Source organism: Tupaia chinensis, unplaced genomic scaffold, assembly GCF_000334495.1.
Source record: "Tupaia chinensis unplaced genomic scaffold, TupChi_1.0 Scaffold000493_1, whole genome shotgun sequence".
NCBI classification, from domain to species: Eukaryota; Metazoa; Chordata; class Mammalia; order Scandentia; family Tupaiidae; genus Tupaia; species Tupaia belangeri.
The window spans coordinates 1562251-1583797 of NW_006160005.1; the positions used below are offsets into that span (position 1 = coordinate 1562251).

Sequence of the window (21547 nt, forward strand, 5' to 3'; positions counted from 1 at the left end):
TTTTTGAAATTCAGGCTTAGGTTTTTTGTAATCCATTTTTTCCATTCATTTTTTTTTTTTTTGGAAGAACCCTTTTACACATGCAATGGAATACTACTGAGCTTTTAAAAAGAAGGAAATCCTGTTATTTGCAACAACATGGGTGGATCTGAAGGATATGATGCTAGGTGAAATACACCAGGCACAGAAAGACAAACACTGCACGGTCTCACTTATACTTAGGATCCAAAAGAGGATTAGGCTCCTGGAAGCAGAGGGTAGAACCGTGATTACCAGAGTCTGGGAAGAAAAGGGGTGTGAGAGGAGGGGAATTAGGGAGATGCTGGTCAAAACATACAAGATTTTAGTTAGACAAAAAGTTCAAGGGACCTACTGTACAACATAGTGCCTAATACACTTGAAAATTGCTAAGAATATAGATTTCAAGTAGTCTCACCACAAATAAAACTCAGGAGTTTTAGGTTTGTTTTTTTTTTTAAGAATCATTTTACTTAACTTTTATTTATTTATTTTAATGTGACCAGAGAGGGAAGGAGGAGGGGGAGAGAGTGAGAAAGCAAACCACCAGGTCTGCGTGGCATATCATTCAAGTTATTGGGGTGAGAGTCAAGACACAGCCAGCCCTGTGGGATCTGGCTCTTAACCACCACGCCACCTGTGGGCCCCAAAACTCACGAGTTTTAAGGTAACAGATGTAAGGTAATGTATATGCTCATTTATTTTGATTTAGCCATTCTACAATGTATACATATTTCAAACATCATACTCTACACCATAAACATATGCGATTTCAATTTTCCAGTTAATATATTTAAAAAAATAAAAGAAACTTAGAAATACACTTACCACACAACTCACCATTCTACTTGTCACTATAAAAATTTATGTCCAGGGAGCCCAGCAAATGGTGTGGCAGTTAAGGTGCTGGATTCCCACATGCCTGACCACAGTTCGAGTCCCAGACCTAATGGCTTACTTCCTCATTTTCTCTCTCTCTCTCTGTCTCTCTTTGGTGAGCACACGTGCCCTATAGCAAACTTAAAAAATAAATTAATTAAGTAAATAAATAACTTTTTAAAATGTATGTCCATTCAAAGATTTATATGTGAATACTCGTAGCAGCTTTACTTGTAACAGCCAACAATTGGAAACGACCCAAATAAGGGAGTGGATACACAGGCTGTGGTGGTCTTACAATGGACCATCATTCTACGGTATAGGAGAATACTGAAACATGCAACAACACAGGTCACTCTTAAAATAATTATACTTAGAGAAAGAAGCCAGATCCCTTCCTCCCCTCCAAGAGAGTAAATACTGCATGATTCTATTTATATAACATTACAGACAACAGAAACTAATTTATAGTTATGGAAACCAGATCAGTTGTCTAGGGATGGGCGATGAGGGACATTAAGAAGAATTACAAATAAACATTAAAAAATGGAGGGAGGTAATAACTATGTTCATTACGTTGATGGTACTGACAGTTTCCCAGGTGTACACATATATCATAGCTTATTACATCACACATTTTAGACATGTGTTCTTTAGGCAATCAATTCTAGCTCTTTTTTGTTTGTTTGTTTGTTTGTTTTGGGAGAGGTTTTTGCTGTAGGGCATATACACTCACCAGACAGACAGAGAGAGACAGAGAGACAGAAAGCAAGAAATCAACCCCCAAGGGGGATGGCTACGCCATAATCCCTTCTCCTCTTGGGGTCTTAGGCACGCACGCACACGTGCCCGGCGGGAGTTTAAGCCACCGGGTCCTGGACTTGAACCATGGTTGACTACATGGGAGTCCAGCGACGCAGCCATTACATCATCCACTGGTCCCAGATATCAATTATATCTCAATAAAGGTATCCTTTAAACAGATTAGAAAGAATACCTGTATACACTGACATGGAAAAATTTTCATGACACATACTAAGTTTAAAAAAAAAGGTGCAAAATGATAGAGTGATAGAGTGTGCACACACCAGCTATCTCAGACCCTATTTACGTAAAATCTGTGAGTTCACGCTAAGCGTTTGTGCATGTATACAGAAGAGTACAAGGAAATATGTATCAATCCATTTATAGTTTCAGACTGAAGCAGCAATACAGAGGGCTTTTCATCTTACATAGCCCTATATTGTTTGAACATACTATAACAATCAGGAAATACTTCAAAATTTAAAAAAATAGAAGTAAATAAAATTATAATTAACAGGTTTAAAAGCCACTGGGCAGGGGTCAGCAGGTAGAATAGTGGTTAAGGTGCTGGACTCCCACATGACAACTGGGGTTCGAGTCCCAGACCTGGCAACTTGAAACTCATGCTGGGCGCATGTGCATGCATGCCCAAATTCCCGAGAGGAGAATGGAGAAGGGATTGAGGCATGGTCATCATCACTTTGTCTTTCTCTCTCAGTTTCTCTTTGGCGAGCACACATGCCCTATAGCAAAAAATCTCTCTCAAAAAAAAAAACCTTTTTAAAAACATAGAAGTAAATGGGACCAGCAGATGGCATAATGGTTACGTCGCTGGACTCCCATGTAGTTGACCATGGTTCAAGTCCTAGACCTAGCAGCTTAAACTCACCCTGGGTGTGCGTGCCTACGCACCCAAGATCCCGAGAGGAGAATGGAAAAGGGATTGAGGCGTGGCCATTCCTCCTAGGGGGTGATTTCTCACTTTCTGTCCTCTGTATTTCCAGCAAGTGCACACACCTAAAGCAAAAAGTCTCCAATATATATATATATGTGTGTGTGTGTGTGTGTGTGTGTGTGTGTGTATGAAAATAAATGAACAATTAACAGGTTTAAAAACCACCACTGGGCAGGGGCCAACAGGTGGAATACTGGTTAAGGTGCTGGGCTCCCACACGGTTGACTACAGTTTGAGTCCCAGACCCAGCGGCCTGAAACTCATGCCAGGTATCTATGCATGCCCCAAATCCCAAGAGAATGGAGGAGAAGGGACTGCAGTGTAGCCATCCCCCCAGGGGGGTGATTTTCTAGTTTTCTGTCTCTGTTCTCTCTCTCCAGTGAGTGCATGCACCCTATAGCAAGAATCTCTCAAAAAGAAAAAAAAAAGCACTGGGCAAGATAAACTCCAAGGTAAAAGCCAAACTGATTTATTTCATAAAAAAAAAAAAAAGATGGCATCTTGTGTTAAAGATGGGCCATAGATCAAATTTGCCTAGACTTATCAAATTCCAACCCGCTCCTCTGTTCTTGCCCAATGAAAACATCATTACTGCCGGGAGCCACGGAGGGGGAGGCAGCTGCTGCCTGTTCTGCAGGTATCCTCAGGCACAAAGCACTGAGAGCTTTAAAAGACCAACAGTTTTCACTCCAATTTTCAATGGGGATAAGGAATGCTCAAGGCTACAGTAAAAGTCTGGCAAGGTTTCTGAGCCCACATTCCTCGGGGTATTCTGTACCTTGGATAATTTTCTGCTGCTGTTGTCGGATTTCATCAAAACCCAAGCCTCTGGTCTCCTCTGGCTCCTCAAAGAACCAAGGGTTGGGCGCGCCTCGCTTAGCCTCTTCACTCATCAGGCTGGACCTAAGGAGAAGAGTAAACGCATTACATATCGCAAAAAATGCAGCTCGGCTGCAAATTACTCCCACAAGTGCAGAGGTGGCCAGCCTCGCATGCTTTGAAAATTCAATCGACCACGATTTATGGCAGCCTTAGTTGACGCCAGGAACTGTGTCCAGCGCTGGAAGAGATAGGAGGATGAATAAGGCCCCCAGAGAATTTCGGCCTGTTAAAGAGAGGACGGGAGGACATAATACTCGTACTAATCCTCCAGGATACATCTGAATCCGTGAGCATACGGGAGGGTGGTAAATGAGGCTCTTCGATTTCAAAACCATAAGGCCAAATGGAAGTGATCGCCTCATCAGGACAGTGCGTCTCCGGGCTCTGTGACACTCCAGGCACAAATACAGGTTCTCAGGCAGGAACAATGCTGTGCCTACACATTACAGTTTGAACAAAGAATGATGGCATCATTTTGAATTAAAGGCTACTTGGGGGACCAACAGATGGCGGAGTGGTTATGTCGCTGGCCACGTAGTTGACCGTGGTTTGAGTCCCAGACCTGGCAACTTAAAACTCACACCAGCCGCATGTGGGTGAGTGCCCCAGATCCCAAAATGAGAATAGAGGAAGAAGGACTGCGGTGTGGCCATACCCCCTGAGGGAGGTAATTTCTCACTTTCTGACTCTCTGTCTCTCCAGCAAGTGCATGCATCCTATAGCAAAAATCTCTCTCTCTAAAAATAAACAAAAAACAAAAACACAAAAAAACAACTACTTGGTTTCTCACAGACAGAAACACATGCAGATTCAAATCCAATTTTGTGACTGTAACGCAACATTCCTAACATAATAAACACATTCCGATCGATCGGCCTTAGTCTCGACTCCCTCTAGTAGCCCACTGGCCCCTCCGGCACCAAGACACTGGTCTTGCTGGTTGAGGAACGGGGAGCACCGGACGGCTGCCTCGGTCCCCGTGTTCACAGGGTTCTTCACGTCTCTTTCCTGTCCCGCCTGCCCACATCTACACGAGCCATGAGGAAGCCATCTCTGACCACGTCAACACAGAGGTGAACATTCCCTCTAGAGATCATAAAAGGGCGACAGCGGTCACAGCCGTAGTGGTAACACTAGGGGTTCGTGTGGATTAAACAACCCCACGTGACGTCTGTGTTCTCATATACCCACTATTTACCGTTCCCTACCCTGTTCACATCTCTCTTCCAGTCTACAAATAACTTCTACCCCATTGCTTAACTTTTTTTTTTTTTGGCCCATACGGCACATGTGCTTGCTGGAGAGAGAGGGATGGAAAGTGAGAAAGCATACTCTCCAGAAGGAATCGTCACACCACAATCCCTTCTCCATTACCCTCTGGGGACTTGGGGCACATATGCACAAGCACCTGGCATGTTTCCCACACCACCAGGTCCTGGACTCGAATCATGGAGCCGGCCCTGAGGGATCCAGTCACCCAACCACCATGCTACCACGGTTTGAGTCCCGGATCTGGTGACTTGCCTTCTCACTTTCCTTCTCTTGGGGTCTCTCTCTGGTCAAAGTAAAAAAATAAAAAATAAAAATAAAGAATAATAAAATTAAAATTAAAATGAATAATTCTAAAAAAAGAAAAACAGTTTTATTTCTTTGGTGTCCCAAAGCCTGTGAGACAAATTTTGTCCAAAGCAAAAGGCCACGTTCCCTGGGCCTCAGGCCCACTAGACAGAAAGCGGGCACTGAGAACTGCCTTTTGGGGCATGACACACTGTTCCCCAGTATGGAAGGAACGGCCAACAGCATCTACCAGCCAGCGACATGTGGACAGTAACATCTACGTCTACGTCAGAGGGTTGCCAGGAGGATTAAATAAATAACTCACTTATCCAGTAAACATTTGCTTAGTGCTTATGATGTGGCAGGCATTGTTCTCACCAATGGGATAGGAAAAAAGAGGATCCTCAAACAGCCCAAAATCTCCACCCTTACCAGGCACAGACCCTACTGTAGGGGCGACGATGTGTAAAATGCGGGTGAAGTGCTTAATGTAGTGCTTGGGAGAGGATACTGCTCGGCCACTGTTCACCTTTATCACTGTCTTATACTGTGTTATATGTACAGGAAGCACTGAAAAATTAATCTTTAATAAATGAGTATATCCCCCAAAGTTATATGAATTTCACATTTAGGTTAGCATTCTAAAACATACATGATCTGTATCAAGAAACAAACCGGGACCAGCAGGTAGCATAATGGCTATGTCGCTGGACTCCCACGTAGTCGACCGTGGTTCAAGTCCTGAACCCGGTGGCTGAAACTTACACTCTCACCGGGCACGTGTGCGTGCGTGCCCAAGATCCCAAGAGGAGAATGGAAGAGAAGGGATTGCGGCGTGGCCATCCCCCCTGGGGAGGGTGATTTCTCGCTTTCTATCTCTCTGTCTATCTCTGTCTGTCTGGCGAGCGCACGTGCCCTGTAGCAAAAACCTCTCCAAAAAGAAGAAGAAGAAAAAAAAAAAAAAAGAAACAAACCCAGGCAAAATTGGAATTGATTCTTTACTTTATGTGCTCACCAGAGAGGAGAGAGACAGAGACAGAGACAGTGAGAGGGAAAATGAGAAATCCCTCCATTCTCCTCCTGGGATTTTGGGTGTGTGTGCGTGCACACATAACCTCTCCAAAAAGAAGAAGAAGAAAAAAAAAAAAAAAGAAACAAACCCAGGCAAAATTGGAATTGATTCTTTACTTTATGTGCTCACCAGAGAGGAGAGAGACAGAGACAGAGACAGTGAGAGGGAAAATGAGAAATCCCTCCATTCTCCTCCTGGGATTTTGGGTGTGTGTGCGTGCACACATACACACACACACACACACATACAAGTGCCTGGAGTGGTTTCCGGGCTGCAGGGTCCACGACTTGTACTGTGGTCAGCCAAGTGGGGATCCAGTGCCTTAACCACCGCACCGCCTGTTGGCCCGTTACAGTACCTTTCATCTTCACATTCAGCATCATCTCAATTTTACTTCCCAGAAGTTCATCTGCATCCTATAAATCCTCAAGCCACTCTACTTTTTCTCCTATTCATCCCTCGACTTCCTTAAAGAATAAGTGATGCTCACCAGCTCTCCTTCCCGATCTCTCGGTCTCATCAACCCACTGCGACCTACCTTCTGCCCCATCACTCTACTAAGACTCTTCCCACCCGAAACCTCCCGACTGCCAAATCCTCTTCCCGGTTTTCACAAGATCCATTTTCTGGGCCCCAGGGGCCACAGCTGCTGACCTCACTCTTATCTGTGAACCCTCTCCTCCCTCCCATCAGGGCAGGGTCACAATCTAGGATGGGGTGGGGAGAATGACACATAAATATAATAGTTAGAAAGATACCCCACTGGGACCAGCAAGTGGAGTTGTGGTTAAGGGTACTGGACTCAGCCATAGTTCAAGTCCCGGACCTGGTGGCTTCTCACTTTCCCTCTTGGGTCAAATTTATTTATTTAATTAATTATTTTATATATACACACACACACACATATATACACACACACAAAGAAAGTTAAATAGAATAATTCCAGAAAGAAAGAAAGAAATCCCACATAGAAAAATTCTAGCAGGGCATGTCCTCCCACCGCTCGCCCTGATTGAAGTCACTCGCTAAAGACTTCCAAAGTCCTCTCTACCCATGATATTCTCGTATAGGCTTTCTAGCTTCATTTAGGCATCTCCAGCTGGGCATCTCCTCTGCAAACTCTACAGCTCCAAAATGAACTTTCTCACTTTCACCTTCCACCCCAGGAGCTGTTTCTTCTCCTGCGCTCTCTATTTGGTCAGCAACATCACCTCATTCCCAAGCCCCCGGATCCATTTTTATTTTTTGGCCTTCCCTCTTCCACTTCTCACCAGTAACCATAGCCTCCCTCGGTACTTCTGACTGGCCTCCCTTTTCCCAGTCATCTTCATTCGTATCATCTCACGCTCTGCTTCTAGAATTCTCTTTCTAAAACAGAAATCTCGATCGTTTCCCAGTTTGAAAACCTCCACGACTCCCTAGAAACAACAGATCAAGGGTAAGCCACGCAATATGGCCCCATGATCTCTGCAACATCATCCCCCAACCTCCCCTCTTCCACACCCTACTTCTCCTTCAGCCTTGCAGACTGCTCCTCACCACCCAGACAAAGGCACAAACTTTCACACTCTCATGTTTTTGTATGAGTCTGCAGTGTCCCCACCCCCACTCCCTTTGTCCATCTGGCAAAATTCTATTCATCCCCAAAGGCTCAACTCAAATGTCACCTCTGCTGCTTAGTCCTTCCTGATCCCTGTCCCCCATCCCCCTTCCTCGAATCAATCACTCCCTGGTGCTCCCATGGCCCTTTGTTCACAGCCTCTAACGTGGCATTTATCAAGCAGGATTGTAGTTAGTTATTTACTCATCTGTCTCCCTTCCTAAATTATGAGCTCTGTGAGCAAAGAGGCCACATGACAGTCATGTTTATATCCCCAGTACCAAAAAAAAAGCCTTAGAATATGCCAGAGAATCAGTATTTGTAAATGTTTATGAAACAGAATTAGGAAAACCACAGGTATTTTTTTTAACAAGAGAGAAACAAAAGAAATATTTAACATTTTTATCTTGAGAGATTAAAACATACACAAACACACACACACATAAAACAAAATCAACAGCTACCTGACTTCAAGCACGTTGCAGCAAAGACCACCACTGTTCAAGCAGATAGAGAGAATTACTTGAAAGGGAATTGTGAATAAAACACTGTATCTGGGGGCCAACAGGTGGCATGGCGGTTAAGGCGCTGCATTCCCACATGGCTGACTACAGTTCGAGTCCTGGACCCAATGGCTTGAAAATCATGGCATGTGCATGTGCGTGTGTGCGTGCATGCCCAAAATCCCAAAGACCACCACTGTTCAAGCAGATAGAGAGAATTACTTGAAAGGGAATTGTGAATAAAACACTGTATCTGGGGGCCAACAGGTGGCATGGCGGTTAAGGCGCTGCATTCCCACATGGCTGACTACAGTTCGAGTCCTGGACCCAATGGCTTGAAAATCATGGCATGTGCATGTGCGTGTGTGCGTGCATGCCCAAAATCCCAAGAGAAAAGAGAAGAAGGGATTGTGACATGGCCATCTCCACAGGGGGGTGATTTCTCACTTCTCCTCTCTTCTTTCTCTCTCGTCCCTCTCCAGTGAGTACATATACTCTAAGGCAAAACAAATAAAAAACTAAAACAAAACAGAAACCACTGTATCTGGGACCAGCAGTTGGCTTATAGCTATGCTGCTGGACTCCCATGTAGCCAACTTTGGTTCAAGTCCTGGACCCAGTGGCTTAAGCTCATGCTGGGCGTGTGTGTGTGCATGCCCAAGATCCCGAGAGAATGGAGGAGAAGGGATTGCAGTGTGGCCATCCCCCTGGGGAGTGATTTCTCGCTTTCTGTCTCTCTCTGTCTCTCTGGCAAGTGCACGCACCCTATAGCAAAAACCTCTCAAAAAACAAACAAATCAACCACTGTATTGCAGCTTTTGGAATGACAAGTGAGGAGTGTTTCTTCAGTGACAAATAAGCTAAAGGAAATGCTCAGATTGACCTTGTGGTCTACAGGTTAAGGGAACTAGAACCCACATGGCTAACCAAGGTCCAAATTCTGGCACAATGGGTACACCTGTGTGCATGCCCCCAAATCCCTACAGGATGAGGAAAAATGGAGAAGGAATTATGGAATGACCATGCACCACTGGGGTGCTGTCCCCTTTCAAGGTCTCTTTCTAGCTAGTGCAAGAATCTTCTGGGGAAAAAAAAGAGACAGAAAATGCTAAATAATGTGCTTCTGAGTTTAGGATAGATTTGAAATATTTTTAAAAGTAAACTCAGGGGCCAGCAGTTAACATAATGGCTATGTCGCTGGACACCGATTACGCTAACTGCTGGTCCCTATATTCACATTCTTGCAAGATGGAACCTATCTTAATAAACTGAATTTATCAAAAAAAGGCCACAGAGGGCCAGCCAAGTGGTATGGCGGTTAAGGCAGCTGGGATCCCACATGGCTGACAGCACAGTTTGAGTCGCTGAGACAGTGGCTTGGAAAATACAGTGGGCATGAGTGCATGCATACCCAAAACCCTGAGAGGAGAATGGAGAAGGGACTGCAGTGTGGCTATCCCCCCTAGGGGGTGATTTCTCACTTTCTCTCTCTTTCTGTCTCCCTCTGGTGAGCACACATGCCCTATAGCAAAACCTAACAAAACCAACAAAACATAGGCCACAGGTATGCTAGATAGCTGTCTTGTAAAGATTTTACAAAAGAAGATTCATAGTCACCTCTAAAAACAAAACAATTCCATTTTCATCCCCCAAAGAATGGTGTACACTATTAAATTATGATAATATTGGGATGGGGGTACTCCTCTGTCTTTCTGCTAACAAATGGAGTTAGAGCCTGTTAAGAGTTCACGGGAAGGGCGTTCTTATCAACTGAATGCAGAATTGAAAAAGGAGTGAATTCCAAGAAGTAGCTTTCTTAGCGTTTCAAAAAGATGTCAAAGTGACTATATAAAATGTTTGTTTTATCTGGAAAAAATATCAGTGTTTGGATGTTCACAGACCAAAGCGGAGGTTTACATTAGGATGAGAGGAGATATTTGTAGACTTGGTTTGAGTCTGCAAAGCTTCATAACTAGACTTACCTATAGGTGTGAAAATGCTACCATGGTATGACAGGGTAATTACTTTTTTGAACTTCTTTTGTCATTTCTTTCCACAAAGATGCACAGAGGCTCACATTTCAATCAGAAATAGATTCTTTGATATAAAATCTTTTTTTTTTTTTTTTTTTAGGTTTTGCCATAGGGCATGTGCACTCACTGGAAAGACACAGAAAGAAACAGAGGCAGAAAGAGCAAAAGTTAGAAAATCACCTCCCAGGGAGATGGCCATGCTGCAATCCTTTCTCTTCCATTCCCCTCTCAGGATTTTAGGCACACATGCACACACACACACACACACACACACACACACAATGTACACACTGTGATTTTTAAGCTCCCAGGTCTGGGACTTGAACTATGGTTGGCCTTGTGTGAGTCCAGCACTTTAACCACTACACTTGCTGGCCCCGATATCAGTTCTTTAGAGATAAAGTCTGGCAACTAGGTGCAGATGGATCACACTGAAGAGAGGCTGCAGTCAGACAGGTGGGCCAAGAGGCTAGTGCAGTAAATTAGGTGGGCGGGAACGGAGGTATGGACAGGGAAATGACAAGAGGGAACAGAGGGAAAGGGACAGTAACACGGCAACTCAAAGGGAAGTTTCTCAAGTGTCGGTGTGCGGACTGAATACAGGAGATAAAACCCGGGTGCCTTGGGGGTGGGGGAACTGACACAACCTAGAAAAAGGAGGATTTCCACTTCCTTTCAAATTTCAATATAGGTCCTAGTAAGCACCCCAAAATGAAACTGCTCCTTCGAGACTGTGATCTATGGATGTGTGGATGCTGGCGGTCATATTTACTAGACAGCTAACATCTTTCAGTCTAATACTCTGTCCTAGTCTGCCTTTCTTTATTTTTTGTATCTCACTCATCCTTCTACCCACCTGTCCAACAAATAACTTACCAAATACCTTCCATGCGCCAGGCATTAATCTAAAGGCTTAGAAGGAAATAGGAGAGACGCAAATACCTGACCCCATGGAGCTGATTCTCCAGGGACAATAAATGCCTCTCATTGTGCCTACTACAAAGTAAATACTCAAAATATTTTGGGGGGATAAATTGGGTAAATAATCCCTGCCAAGCCCCTGAAGAGCACATGTTTTTCCTCTTACTTGCGTATTTTTCTTGAATCCTACTCTCTCTACAGCAATTGTTTCCAGGCCAGTCTCCACATCTGTGCCCAGGTGGTTACATGAGGTCACCCAAGGGAGCTTACGGATTCCTGGGTCTTGTCCCTAACAGGAAAGGAAGACTTGATTAAAAGTGTGGGTGCCCACCTCAATGCCTCAACGATTTGCCTTTTGAGATATGAATTAGATGAGTTGGTGCAGTAAAAAGCAAGATTATTGAGGTAGAAATGATATAGGCAGTGTTTGGCTTTCTTGAATAAATAAGAACTCAGACAAAGAAGAAATCGTCCTTAGATATATCCAAGGTGTTTTGCCAGAGCACCTGTGATATTTATTACAATGACATATTTTTCTCATTTTTTAATAATTATTGTTTATTTAACTTACTTATATTTTTTAATTTAGCCAGAGAGGGACAGAGGAGGGGTGGGGAGTGAGAAAGCAAGCTGCCAGGGTCCGGGATTTGAACTGTAGTCAGTCATGTGGGAGTCCCATACCATCAACCACCATGCCACCTGCTGGCTCCCATATTTTTCTCATGTTAAGCCAATCCCTTTTTTTTTTTGTATTTACTGCTCGCCAAATTCACCAATAAAAAGTATTAAAATTACATTAAAACCTTACTAAAGCGGTTCACAAAAGAACAGAAAGTATTAGGGCCCAGCTTGGCTGCTTTGTCAGTGGAGGGTAAACTGCAGTGCTGGAAGCCACATGGTCACCTGCAGGTCTGGATCACCAGGTCGGCTTGAAAACACACCAGGTGCAAGATTCTGATAAGCTGGAGGGTTAGGGAGAGAGGATCATGCTTTTCTGTCTGTCTGTCTGTCTGTCTGTCTCTCATTTTTGTCCACATGGACACATTTTCTATCATGAATAAAACACGCTTTTAAAAAATGAAAAAAAAAATGTGGAAAGGGCCTTCAACACAAATTTCAGAAATCCGACTGCTCTCACCGACAGCATTATCCAGGCAATCTAAAAGCAAGCGAATAAAACCAAAGGGACATGCTTTACCTTCAGTGCTGGACTATCGTAGTACCTGAAAGGCAGAGGAGGGACGAGAAGGAATGATGTATAAAGACAGAACTCCAAGAGCTGGCTGGGCCAGGTGCCTGCCAACGCGTGGTACCTGAGGGCCACCTGCTGTTCAAGTGCAACTACAGCAACACGGTGACTGCCTAGAGGAGAGGCGGCTCCTTAGCTGATTACACAACGCACGCTTGAACGGGTTTCAGAACAGAACGCACAAAAGTACGAGGGAGTGTCTGTCCCGAGAGCTGAGCCTTTTTGACATTATCGTCAATAATAACTCTACATCTTCACAGCTAAACAGTTAACAAAACCAGATGAGTGTCCAATTGATGTAAACAATATACATTGTGTATCTAGGCATTTAGCATGCCTAATCATTAAATATATGTGTGTGTATACACTAGAAACTGAATGTGTGTGTATATATACATATATATATATATAGGTTTTTTTGCTAGGGTACTTGTGCTCACTGGAGAGACAGAAAGAGGAAAAGTGAGACCACCTGCCAGGAGAGGTGGCCACACTGCAATCTCTTCTCCTCTGTTCTTCCCTTAGGATTTTGGGCACATACGCACATGCACCCAGCATGTTTTTCAAGCGCAAGCCTAGGATTCAAACCATGCATTTAGCCATGTGGGATCTGGCTGCCTTATCCCACATGTCATAAGCTGGCCTATGGCATACCTAATCATTTTCATCTTTGTCTCAACATGACTGGTTTTTCCCCCTTAATTAGCGTATTTGTTTTCATTTTCACTCATCAAATAAAGAACAAGGCAGATTGTGCCGGGGTGGTTAAGGCAGCTGGATCCCACATGGCTGAACGCATGACTTGAGTCCCAGATCAGGCAGCTTGAGAAAGAGGCTGGGCACGGCTGTGTGCATATCCAAAGTCCAGAGAGGAAAATGGAGAAGGAATTGCGGTGTAGTCATCACCCGCCAGAGCTGATATCTCACGTTCCCTCTCCCTCTCCTTCTCTCTCTGTCCAGCAAGCACCAGCACCCTATAGCAAATTAAAAAAATAAATACAGGGACCAGCAGTTAGCATAATGGCTGTATCACTGGACTCCCACGTAGTCGACCGTGGTTCGAGTCCCGGACCCGGTGGCATAAAACTCACGCCGGGTGTGTGTGTGTGCGTGCCCAAGATCTGGAGAGGAGAATGGAGGAGAAGGGATTGCGGCATGGCCATCCCCCCTGGGGGGTGATTTCTCGCTTTCTATCTCTCTGTCTCTCCCTGTCTGTCTGGTGAGCGCACGCACTCTATAGCAAAAACCTCTCCAGTAAATAAATAAATAAATAAGGGGGCTAACAACGGGCACAGTGGTTAAGGGGCTGGACTCCTACAATGCTGACCATGACTCAAGTCTCAAACCCGGTGGCTTAAAACTCACGCTGGGTGTGTGTGTGTGCGTGCCCAAGACCCCGAGAGGAGAATGGAGGAGAAGGGATTGCGGCATGGCCATCCCCCCTGGGGGGTGATTTCTTGCTTTCTATCTCTCTGTCTCTCCCTGTCTGTCTGGTGAGTGCACGCGCCCTATAGCAAAAAATAAATTAAAAAGTAAAGTGCAATAAAATATCCAATTAAGTACGTCAATTAACACTATTTAACAGTCAAAGATGCAAGCCTAGGGAAACAGTACTGGCTGGCAGGGAGTGTCATCAACAGCAGTAGAAATTTATGTTTGCTGGCTGATGTACCCAAATCCAGATCTGGCAGTGAAGAACTGTTCAGGGCGTCAACGAGTAAAGCACACACATTCATGGTGCACAAGAGCCAAGAATTGCCTATATTGGGACCAGTAGTTAGCGTAATGGCTAAGTCGCTGAACTCCCATGTAGTCGACCATGGTTCGAGTCCTGGACCTGGTGGCTTAAACTCACACCGGGTGCATGTGTGTGCGTGCCCAAGACCCTGAGAGGAGAATGGAGGAGAAGGGAATGCAGCATGGCCATCCCCCCTGGGGGGTGATTTCTTGCTTTCTCAAAAAAAAAAAAAAACCTACCTATATCATTATCACCTCTACACCTTTGCTTTTTATTACACCAACTCATCTAATTGATATCTAAAAAGGTAAATCATTCAGATGGACACTCATGTTTTGAATTCTAGTATGACTCCCCTCTGGTGGAGGGCCCGGGAATCTTTAAGCTCCCTCAGGCAACATTTATGCAACCGGCTGGGCACAGATGTGTAGACAGGCCTGGAAACTATTGCCGTAGGAAGAGTAGAATTCAAAAGAGTACAAGTCAGAGAGAAAATGCATAGTACAAAAGTGGGCACCCACTTTTGGCATCGATTTCCGTCTCAATCTATTCATACTGGTATTACACGGTATCTTAGACTCGGTGACTCATCACAACGGAAATGTATTGCTCACAGTTTTGGAGGCTGGAAGTCCAAGCTCAAGGCATCAGCAGATTTGATGTCTGGGGAGGGCTTACTGTCTGCGTCATGGATGGTACCTTCTACGTGTCTTCACGTGGAGGAAGGGGCAAGGCAGCTCCCTTCAACCTCTTTTATAAGGGTACTAAAACCATTCATCAGAATCCCTTCTCCAAAGTCCCCACTTCTTAATACTGTCACTTTGGATATATCAGGCTCCAACATATGAATGGAGGGGGCAACATTCAGACCATAGCAAAAGGTGCCAATGATTTATACACAAACATTCGAGATGCACGGAAGCCAAAAACTGCCCACATAGCCATCATTTCAACTCCAGGAATCTTGTTTCTCCTTAGAGCAGTTCATCAGATTCCTTCCTATGGAGGCAAATTACTGAGCTGGAGACTCACGCTTTTAACCCTAACATCCTTTCCCTCTGCAGGCAGGACAGGTACGTGTGAGCTCCCTCAGGAGACTTCCGTGCAGCCAGATGAGCACCAACATGCAGATCGATATGGAAGCAACTGCTCTAGAAAGAGCAAGATTCAAGACCGGCTCACAAGAGAGAAAGCCCATGGTGCACACACTTCTACTCACTCTATAAATGGTATTCCAAATCTTGTTTTTGTTTTTTTAAGAAAAAACCATAACACACACACACAAACATAACCATAACATCCTTTCCCTCTTTTTATTTATTTATTGTTACTGCTATTTTCCAATTTGACCAGAGAGGGAGAGAGAGAGGGAAGTGAGAAAAGAAGTCACCAGGTCCACAACTCGAACCATGGCTGGCCATTTGGGAGTCCAACGCCTTTAACCGCCATGCCACCTGTTGGCCCCCCCAAGTCTCTCCTTTTTTCTAGTCTTCTCAACCCCTCTTCCCAAGACCAATTTCTCCCTTATCTAATTTCCTAGATCATTTATGGCCCATACCACACAACTCAGTACTTCATTACACACTATCACATATTGGCCTCTAGTCATTTTGTGCAAGAGAGACCTCCTCAAATAGCACACAACCTGTGCGCTCCCTAACTGCAAACGGTTAACACTGCTTACTCAGGAGAATGGCACTGGAGAGAAGGGAGAGAGAGTGGTAACTTCTCCTTATACATCACTATACAGCGATACACAGACTCACTGTACGTCGGTATAGCTTGCCTTGTTACGACGAGCGTGCACTCCATTGATAATTTAAACTACAATGAAAGAAGTCATTTCCCATGATGGAGGGGATAAGATAACAGGGGAACAAAGGCCTGAAAAAAGTCAGTGACAACTTAAGTAGCAGCTATAGAAAGAGGTACTGAAAGCATCCCTCTCCTTTTAATACCAAGTACAAGAAACAAAAACTGAAACAGAGAAACACCAAAACTCAAGCATTATTTTTCCAAAAAGATGACAAAGATGTTTACAGTGACACCGAGGCATGGGGACAGGATTAAAGAGGACTGCGAGGCGAGACTGTTCCTTCTCCCACGGTTAGGAAGCATCTGCTATCTTCACATCCTCTCCTGCTTTCCAGGGAGGAAAAACCCTACTTTTTCCAAATCTAGCAACTGGAAAGTGCTGAGCAGGTTTCCCTTCCCCTTTCCCTTTGCCTGCATCCCCACCTTGTGGTCGATTCAGGTCATAGCTGTTAGAGAACGAACAAACCCATGAACATGAGTGTGCATGGAAGTGTAGAAAAGCTTCTGCTTAAGTACACAAGGGGACTTTGAAATAGTCACGGAAGATGGAACTCAAGTGTGAGCTTATCTTGGTGCAAAGCCATGTATGAATATTTTTCATAATATGCATCTTCCATCGTTTCCTTCGTATTCATACACACACTCATGCATGTAACATAATTATAGACACAGTTATTTACATATATGTAGTATAGATGTGCATATCACTTTCATGACGCGTAACACAGTTTGGCCTTCCTAGGGACGGCATCACCAGAAACAGACTCTTACATCTGGCTTGTCTCACTCAGCGTGACGTTGGTGAGCTCCATCTGCAGTGTGATACGAGGCTGTAGATTGATCATTCTCATCTGCTGGGTGAATAAGCCATAATGTATTTATCCATTATAGTGTAGATGTGCATTGAGTTAAATGCACATGTAACATTGAGTTATTCCCAGGTGAGACTAATTAAAACTAGCACCACTGGGGGGCTGGCAGGTGGCATGGTGGTTAAGGTGACTAGATTCCCACATGGTTAACTGGGGTTTGAGTCCCGGACCTGGCCGTTTGCTTTCTCACTCTCCTTCTCTATCTCTCTCTGGTCAACTTCAAAGAAATAAAATAAATAATGACAATGAATAAAATGAAATAATTCTTCAAACAAAAACCAAGCACCATTGGGCTAGCCAATGGTGTAGTGGTTAAGGTGGCTGGATCCCACATGACTGACTGTATTGTTGAAGTACCAGATCTGGTGGCTTGACACACATGCCAGGTGTTTGTGCCCAAAATCCCAAGAGGAGGAGGGAGGGGAAGGGTCTGTGACACAGCCATTCTCCTGGGAGACTAATTTCTCACTTTCCCTTTCTTTCTCCCATGAGCACATGCACTCTATAGAAAAAAAAAATTTTTTAAAAAAAGCACTGCTATAAACACCCTTCTTCATGTTTTTTGTACAGTTCATTTTAGCAAGTAACAGATAATTTTCCCAGGTTGTACAATTTAGTGTCATAAGTAGTATATGAGAATTCGAGTCACTCCACAATGCCTGCCATGTCTGTATTTCAGCTGTAGCCTCATGTAGGTACGATGGTGTGACATCATGGCTGCCTATGCATTCCCTGATGGCTACTGGAGCGGAACACCTTTTTTTTGTGTTTTTTTTCTTTTCTTATTGAACTTTGTTTATTTATTTTAATATGACCAGAGAGGGACAGAGTGAAAGAGAAAGAGAGAGAAAGTGAGAAAGCAAGCTGCCAGGTCAGGGACTCAAACCATGGTCAGCCACGTAGGAGTCCAGCGTCCTTAACCACTGCACCACCTGCCGGCTCCTGAACACTTTTTCATGTTCATCAGCCAACACGTATCCTCATTTGTACAGCTCAATTTCAAGTCGTCTTCCTATTTTTTTCTAACAGATTGTTTGCCTTTCTCTAGATTTACAGGGGTTTTTTTAAGACATTTTGGATACGTAACCTGTGTCAGATGGTGTCCTGCAAATACAGACTTCTATTCTGTGGTACAGATTTCAATCATTGTGGTTTCTTTTGAAAAGCAGAATTTCTTTATATTTCCTTCATTATTGCCAAAAGATGCATGCAACTCACGAGAGACAGAGAGAGAGAGAGAGTACTCCCCAATACGGTGTGGCCATTCTTCCTCCATTTCGCCTTCCTATCTAGATTTAGACACACATATGCACACACACGTGTGTGAACGCATATGCCCAGTGTGTTTTGCAAGCTGTCCAGGCAGGGGTTTGAACTGTGGTTGGCCGTATGGGATCCTGTTCAAAAAAAACAGGTTTTAACTGCTGTTCTATGAGGGCAGGCCCAGGGACTTCTTATTTTAATGAAGTACAACTTATCATGTCTTCCTCTTATGTATAATGCTTTCTGGAGCTTCTTTAAGACTTTGCCTCTCCCAAGGTCATAAAGATACTCTCTTATGTTGTCTTCTAAAAATGCTTGTATGACCTTTTACGGTTAGATCTACAGTCCTTTCAGAAATGGTTTTTTATACAGGGTGGTAGCAGAGGCTAAGATTCGTTTTCCTCCAGACAGATCTTCAATCGACAGGATACCAGCAGCTGAAAAGACTGTCTTTTAGGGCCAGCAGGTGGCATGATGGTTAGGGCGCTGAACTCCCAAATGTTCGACCACAGTTTGAGTCTTGGATCTGACAGCCTGTTTTCTCACATTCTTTCTCTTTCTCCCTGGTGAGTAAACATGCTCCACAGCAAGTTAAAATAATAATAATAATAATAATAATAATAATAAATAAAATTAAATAAATAATTCTTACCCAAGAAAAGGACTTTTTTTCCCCCACTGTACTTCAGTGGCACAGGTGTGTGACTGGTGCTGAACTCTCTGTCCCACTGCCTTATCTGCCTGTCCTTGCACCAACACCACACTGCAGTTCCACGGTCAGCCTCGATAACTGGTCATGTGGGTCCTCCAGCCTCTCTGGCCTTCAAAATCACCTTAGCTCTTCTAGTCTCTTTGCATTGCCATATGAACTTCAGCTATATTTAGCTTCTCAAGCAACAAAACAGAAGCAGAACCTGTTGGCTGGGACTCTAGGTTTGCTCAAGTCCACAAATCCATTTTGAGTAAACAGACTTTACAATACTGAGTCTTCTGACCACTGAAGATGGTCTATTCCTCCATTAGGTCTTCTTTCATTCTCTGATTTTTTTTTTAAGAGATTTTTGCTACAGGGTGTGTGCGCCTGCCAGAGAGAAAGAGAGAAATCACCCCCCAGAGGGGATGGTCACACCGCAATCCCTTCTCCTCCATTCTCCTCTCAGAACTTTGGGCATGCACACACACGTGCCCAGCATTGAGTTTTAAACCACTGGGTCCAGGACTCAGTGATCGACTACATGAGAGTCCACAATGTAACCATTATAACATCTGCTGGTCCCTCTTCACTGTTTTATACTTTTCAGTGGAGCAGTTCATTCTTTAATTTGTTTTATTCCTACATATCTTATGTTTTAAAAAGTACTATTTTTTAAAAAGCTATTTTTTAAAAAATATTTTTTGCCATAGGGCATGTGTGCTTGCTGGAAAGAGACAAACAGAGGGAAAGTGAGAAATCATTTCCTGGGCAAGAGTAGGGTAGGGGTGGGCCACGCCACAATCCCTTTTCCTTCATTCTTTTCTCGGGATTTTAGGCATGTATACACATGCACACATACGCACCCGGTGTGATTTTCAAGCTCCAACACTGGGAATCAAACCATGGTCAGTGATGTGGGAATCCAGAGCTTAAACCATCATGCCACCTGCTGGCCCCTAAATAGCATCTTCTAAAATTATTTTCACATATTTCTTTGTTGCACAGCTTTTAAAACCTTCTGAGGCGAGAAACCACCAGGTTGCCTGTGCTAACCACCTGTGAATGGACTATGCTTTATTACGTTCCCCGTGGCCATAGCTGGACCTCTGTAGACTTGATCAATGACATACAATTGCAATGACTGATATTTATTCAAATCTCAATATCCCTGGTTTCACTTGACCAATATCCCTGGTTTCCATGCACCAATTTAACCAACACATTTGTCCAGAATGTGAAGATAATTATGTCTCAAAATGGAATTAAATAAGAATGAACATAAAATGCGTGAGAGTATCTGTCTGCAGAAGAAACCAGCCCTGTAAAACTATATAAATGTATCATTGAAAGCTGGACTCGGGAGACAGCAAGTGGCATGATGGTTAAGGCACTGGACTCCTACATTGCCAACCACGATTTGAGTCCCGGACCAGGAGGCTTGAAACTCACACCGGGTGTGCATGTGTATGTGCATCCAGAATCCCAGGAGAATGGAGGAGAAGGGACTGTGTGGCCAACCCCTTTGGGGAGTGATTTGTTACTTTCCCTCTCCTGTCTCTCTGGTGAGCGCACACACTCTTTGACAAAAACCTTAAAATAAAAAAGGAAGAAAGAAAGAAAGAAAGAAAGAAAGAACGAACGAACGAATGAACGAACTTGCAAAGTTTTTCTTGCAAACTTCCTTGGGAGGACAAATATTGGGTTGCTGGAAAAGTCATGACACATGTTTGCATACAAAACATATAAAACGATATTTCAACCCAATAGTAGGTATAAGTATTCCCGCTTCTTGAAAAAGAGAATTGGGGTTTTAAAGCAATGACCTAGGTTTTAGGATACAAAAGTTTAATAACTCTCTTTGGGGGACCAGCAGTTGGCGTAATGGCTATGTTGCTGGACTCCCATATAGTTGACTGTGGTTCGAGTCCCAGACCCGGTGGCTTAGACTTACCCCAGGCACATGTGCATGTGTGCCCAAGAGGAGAATGGAGGAAAAGGAATTGTGGTGTGGCCATCCCCCCGGGAGGTAATTTCTCGCTTTCTGTCTCTCTGTCTCTATCTTTCTGGCGAGCGCACATGCCCTATAGTAAAAACCTCTCAAAACAAACAAACAAACAAACAAAAAAACCCTTTCGTTGGGGAAGTCTGTAGGGGAATAGGCACTCACATGAAGTTCTAGTACGAATCTAAACTGGCCCTATCTCTCTGGAGGACAATTTGCCAAATGCTACCCAAACTACAAATGTGGAGCAAGCAAGTGGCCCAGAGGTTTCAGTGCTGGACTCCCACATGGCCAACTGAGGTCCAAGTTCCGGACCTAGGGGCTTGAAAATCATGCTGGGCAGATGTGCATGCATGCCCAGATCAAAGGGGCAGGATGGAAGAGAAGGGATTGTGACACAGCCATCCCTCCTGGTGATTTCTTACATTCCCACTCACTGTCTCCGTCTCTCCTCTCCAGGGAGTGCATGTGCCCTATGGCAAAACCTGAAAAAAAAAAAAAAAAAAAACCAAAACAATAAGGCATATACTCTTTGGCTCACCCATACTACTTTTCTTTTTTTGGAGAGATTTTTGCTATAGGGCGCGTGCGCTCGCCAGACAGACAGAGAGAGACAGAGAGACAGAAAGCGAGAAATCACCCCCCAAGGGGGATGGTCATGCCGCAATCCCTTCTCCTCCATTCTCCTCT

The 21547-nt window shown here is 44.1% G+C and overlaps 1 protein-coding gene across 1 annotated transcript in view; it reads right to left on the reverse strand.

Moving 5' to 3' along the window:
• The window catches only part of STX8 (syntaxin 8), a 376642-nt gene that overhangs the window by 312924 nt on the left and 42171 nt on the right, over positions 1 to 21547 (reverse strand). The window contains exon 5 of the mRNA XM_006156403.3: positions 3435 to 3559. Within this exon, the coding sequence (XP_006156465.1) occupies positions 3435 to 3559 (125 nt within the window). The remainder of the gene's footprint in view (positions 1 to 3434; positions 3560 to 21547) is intronic.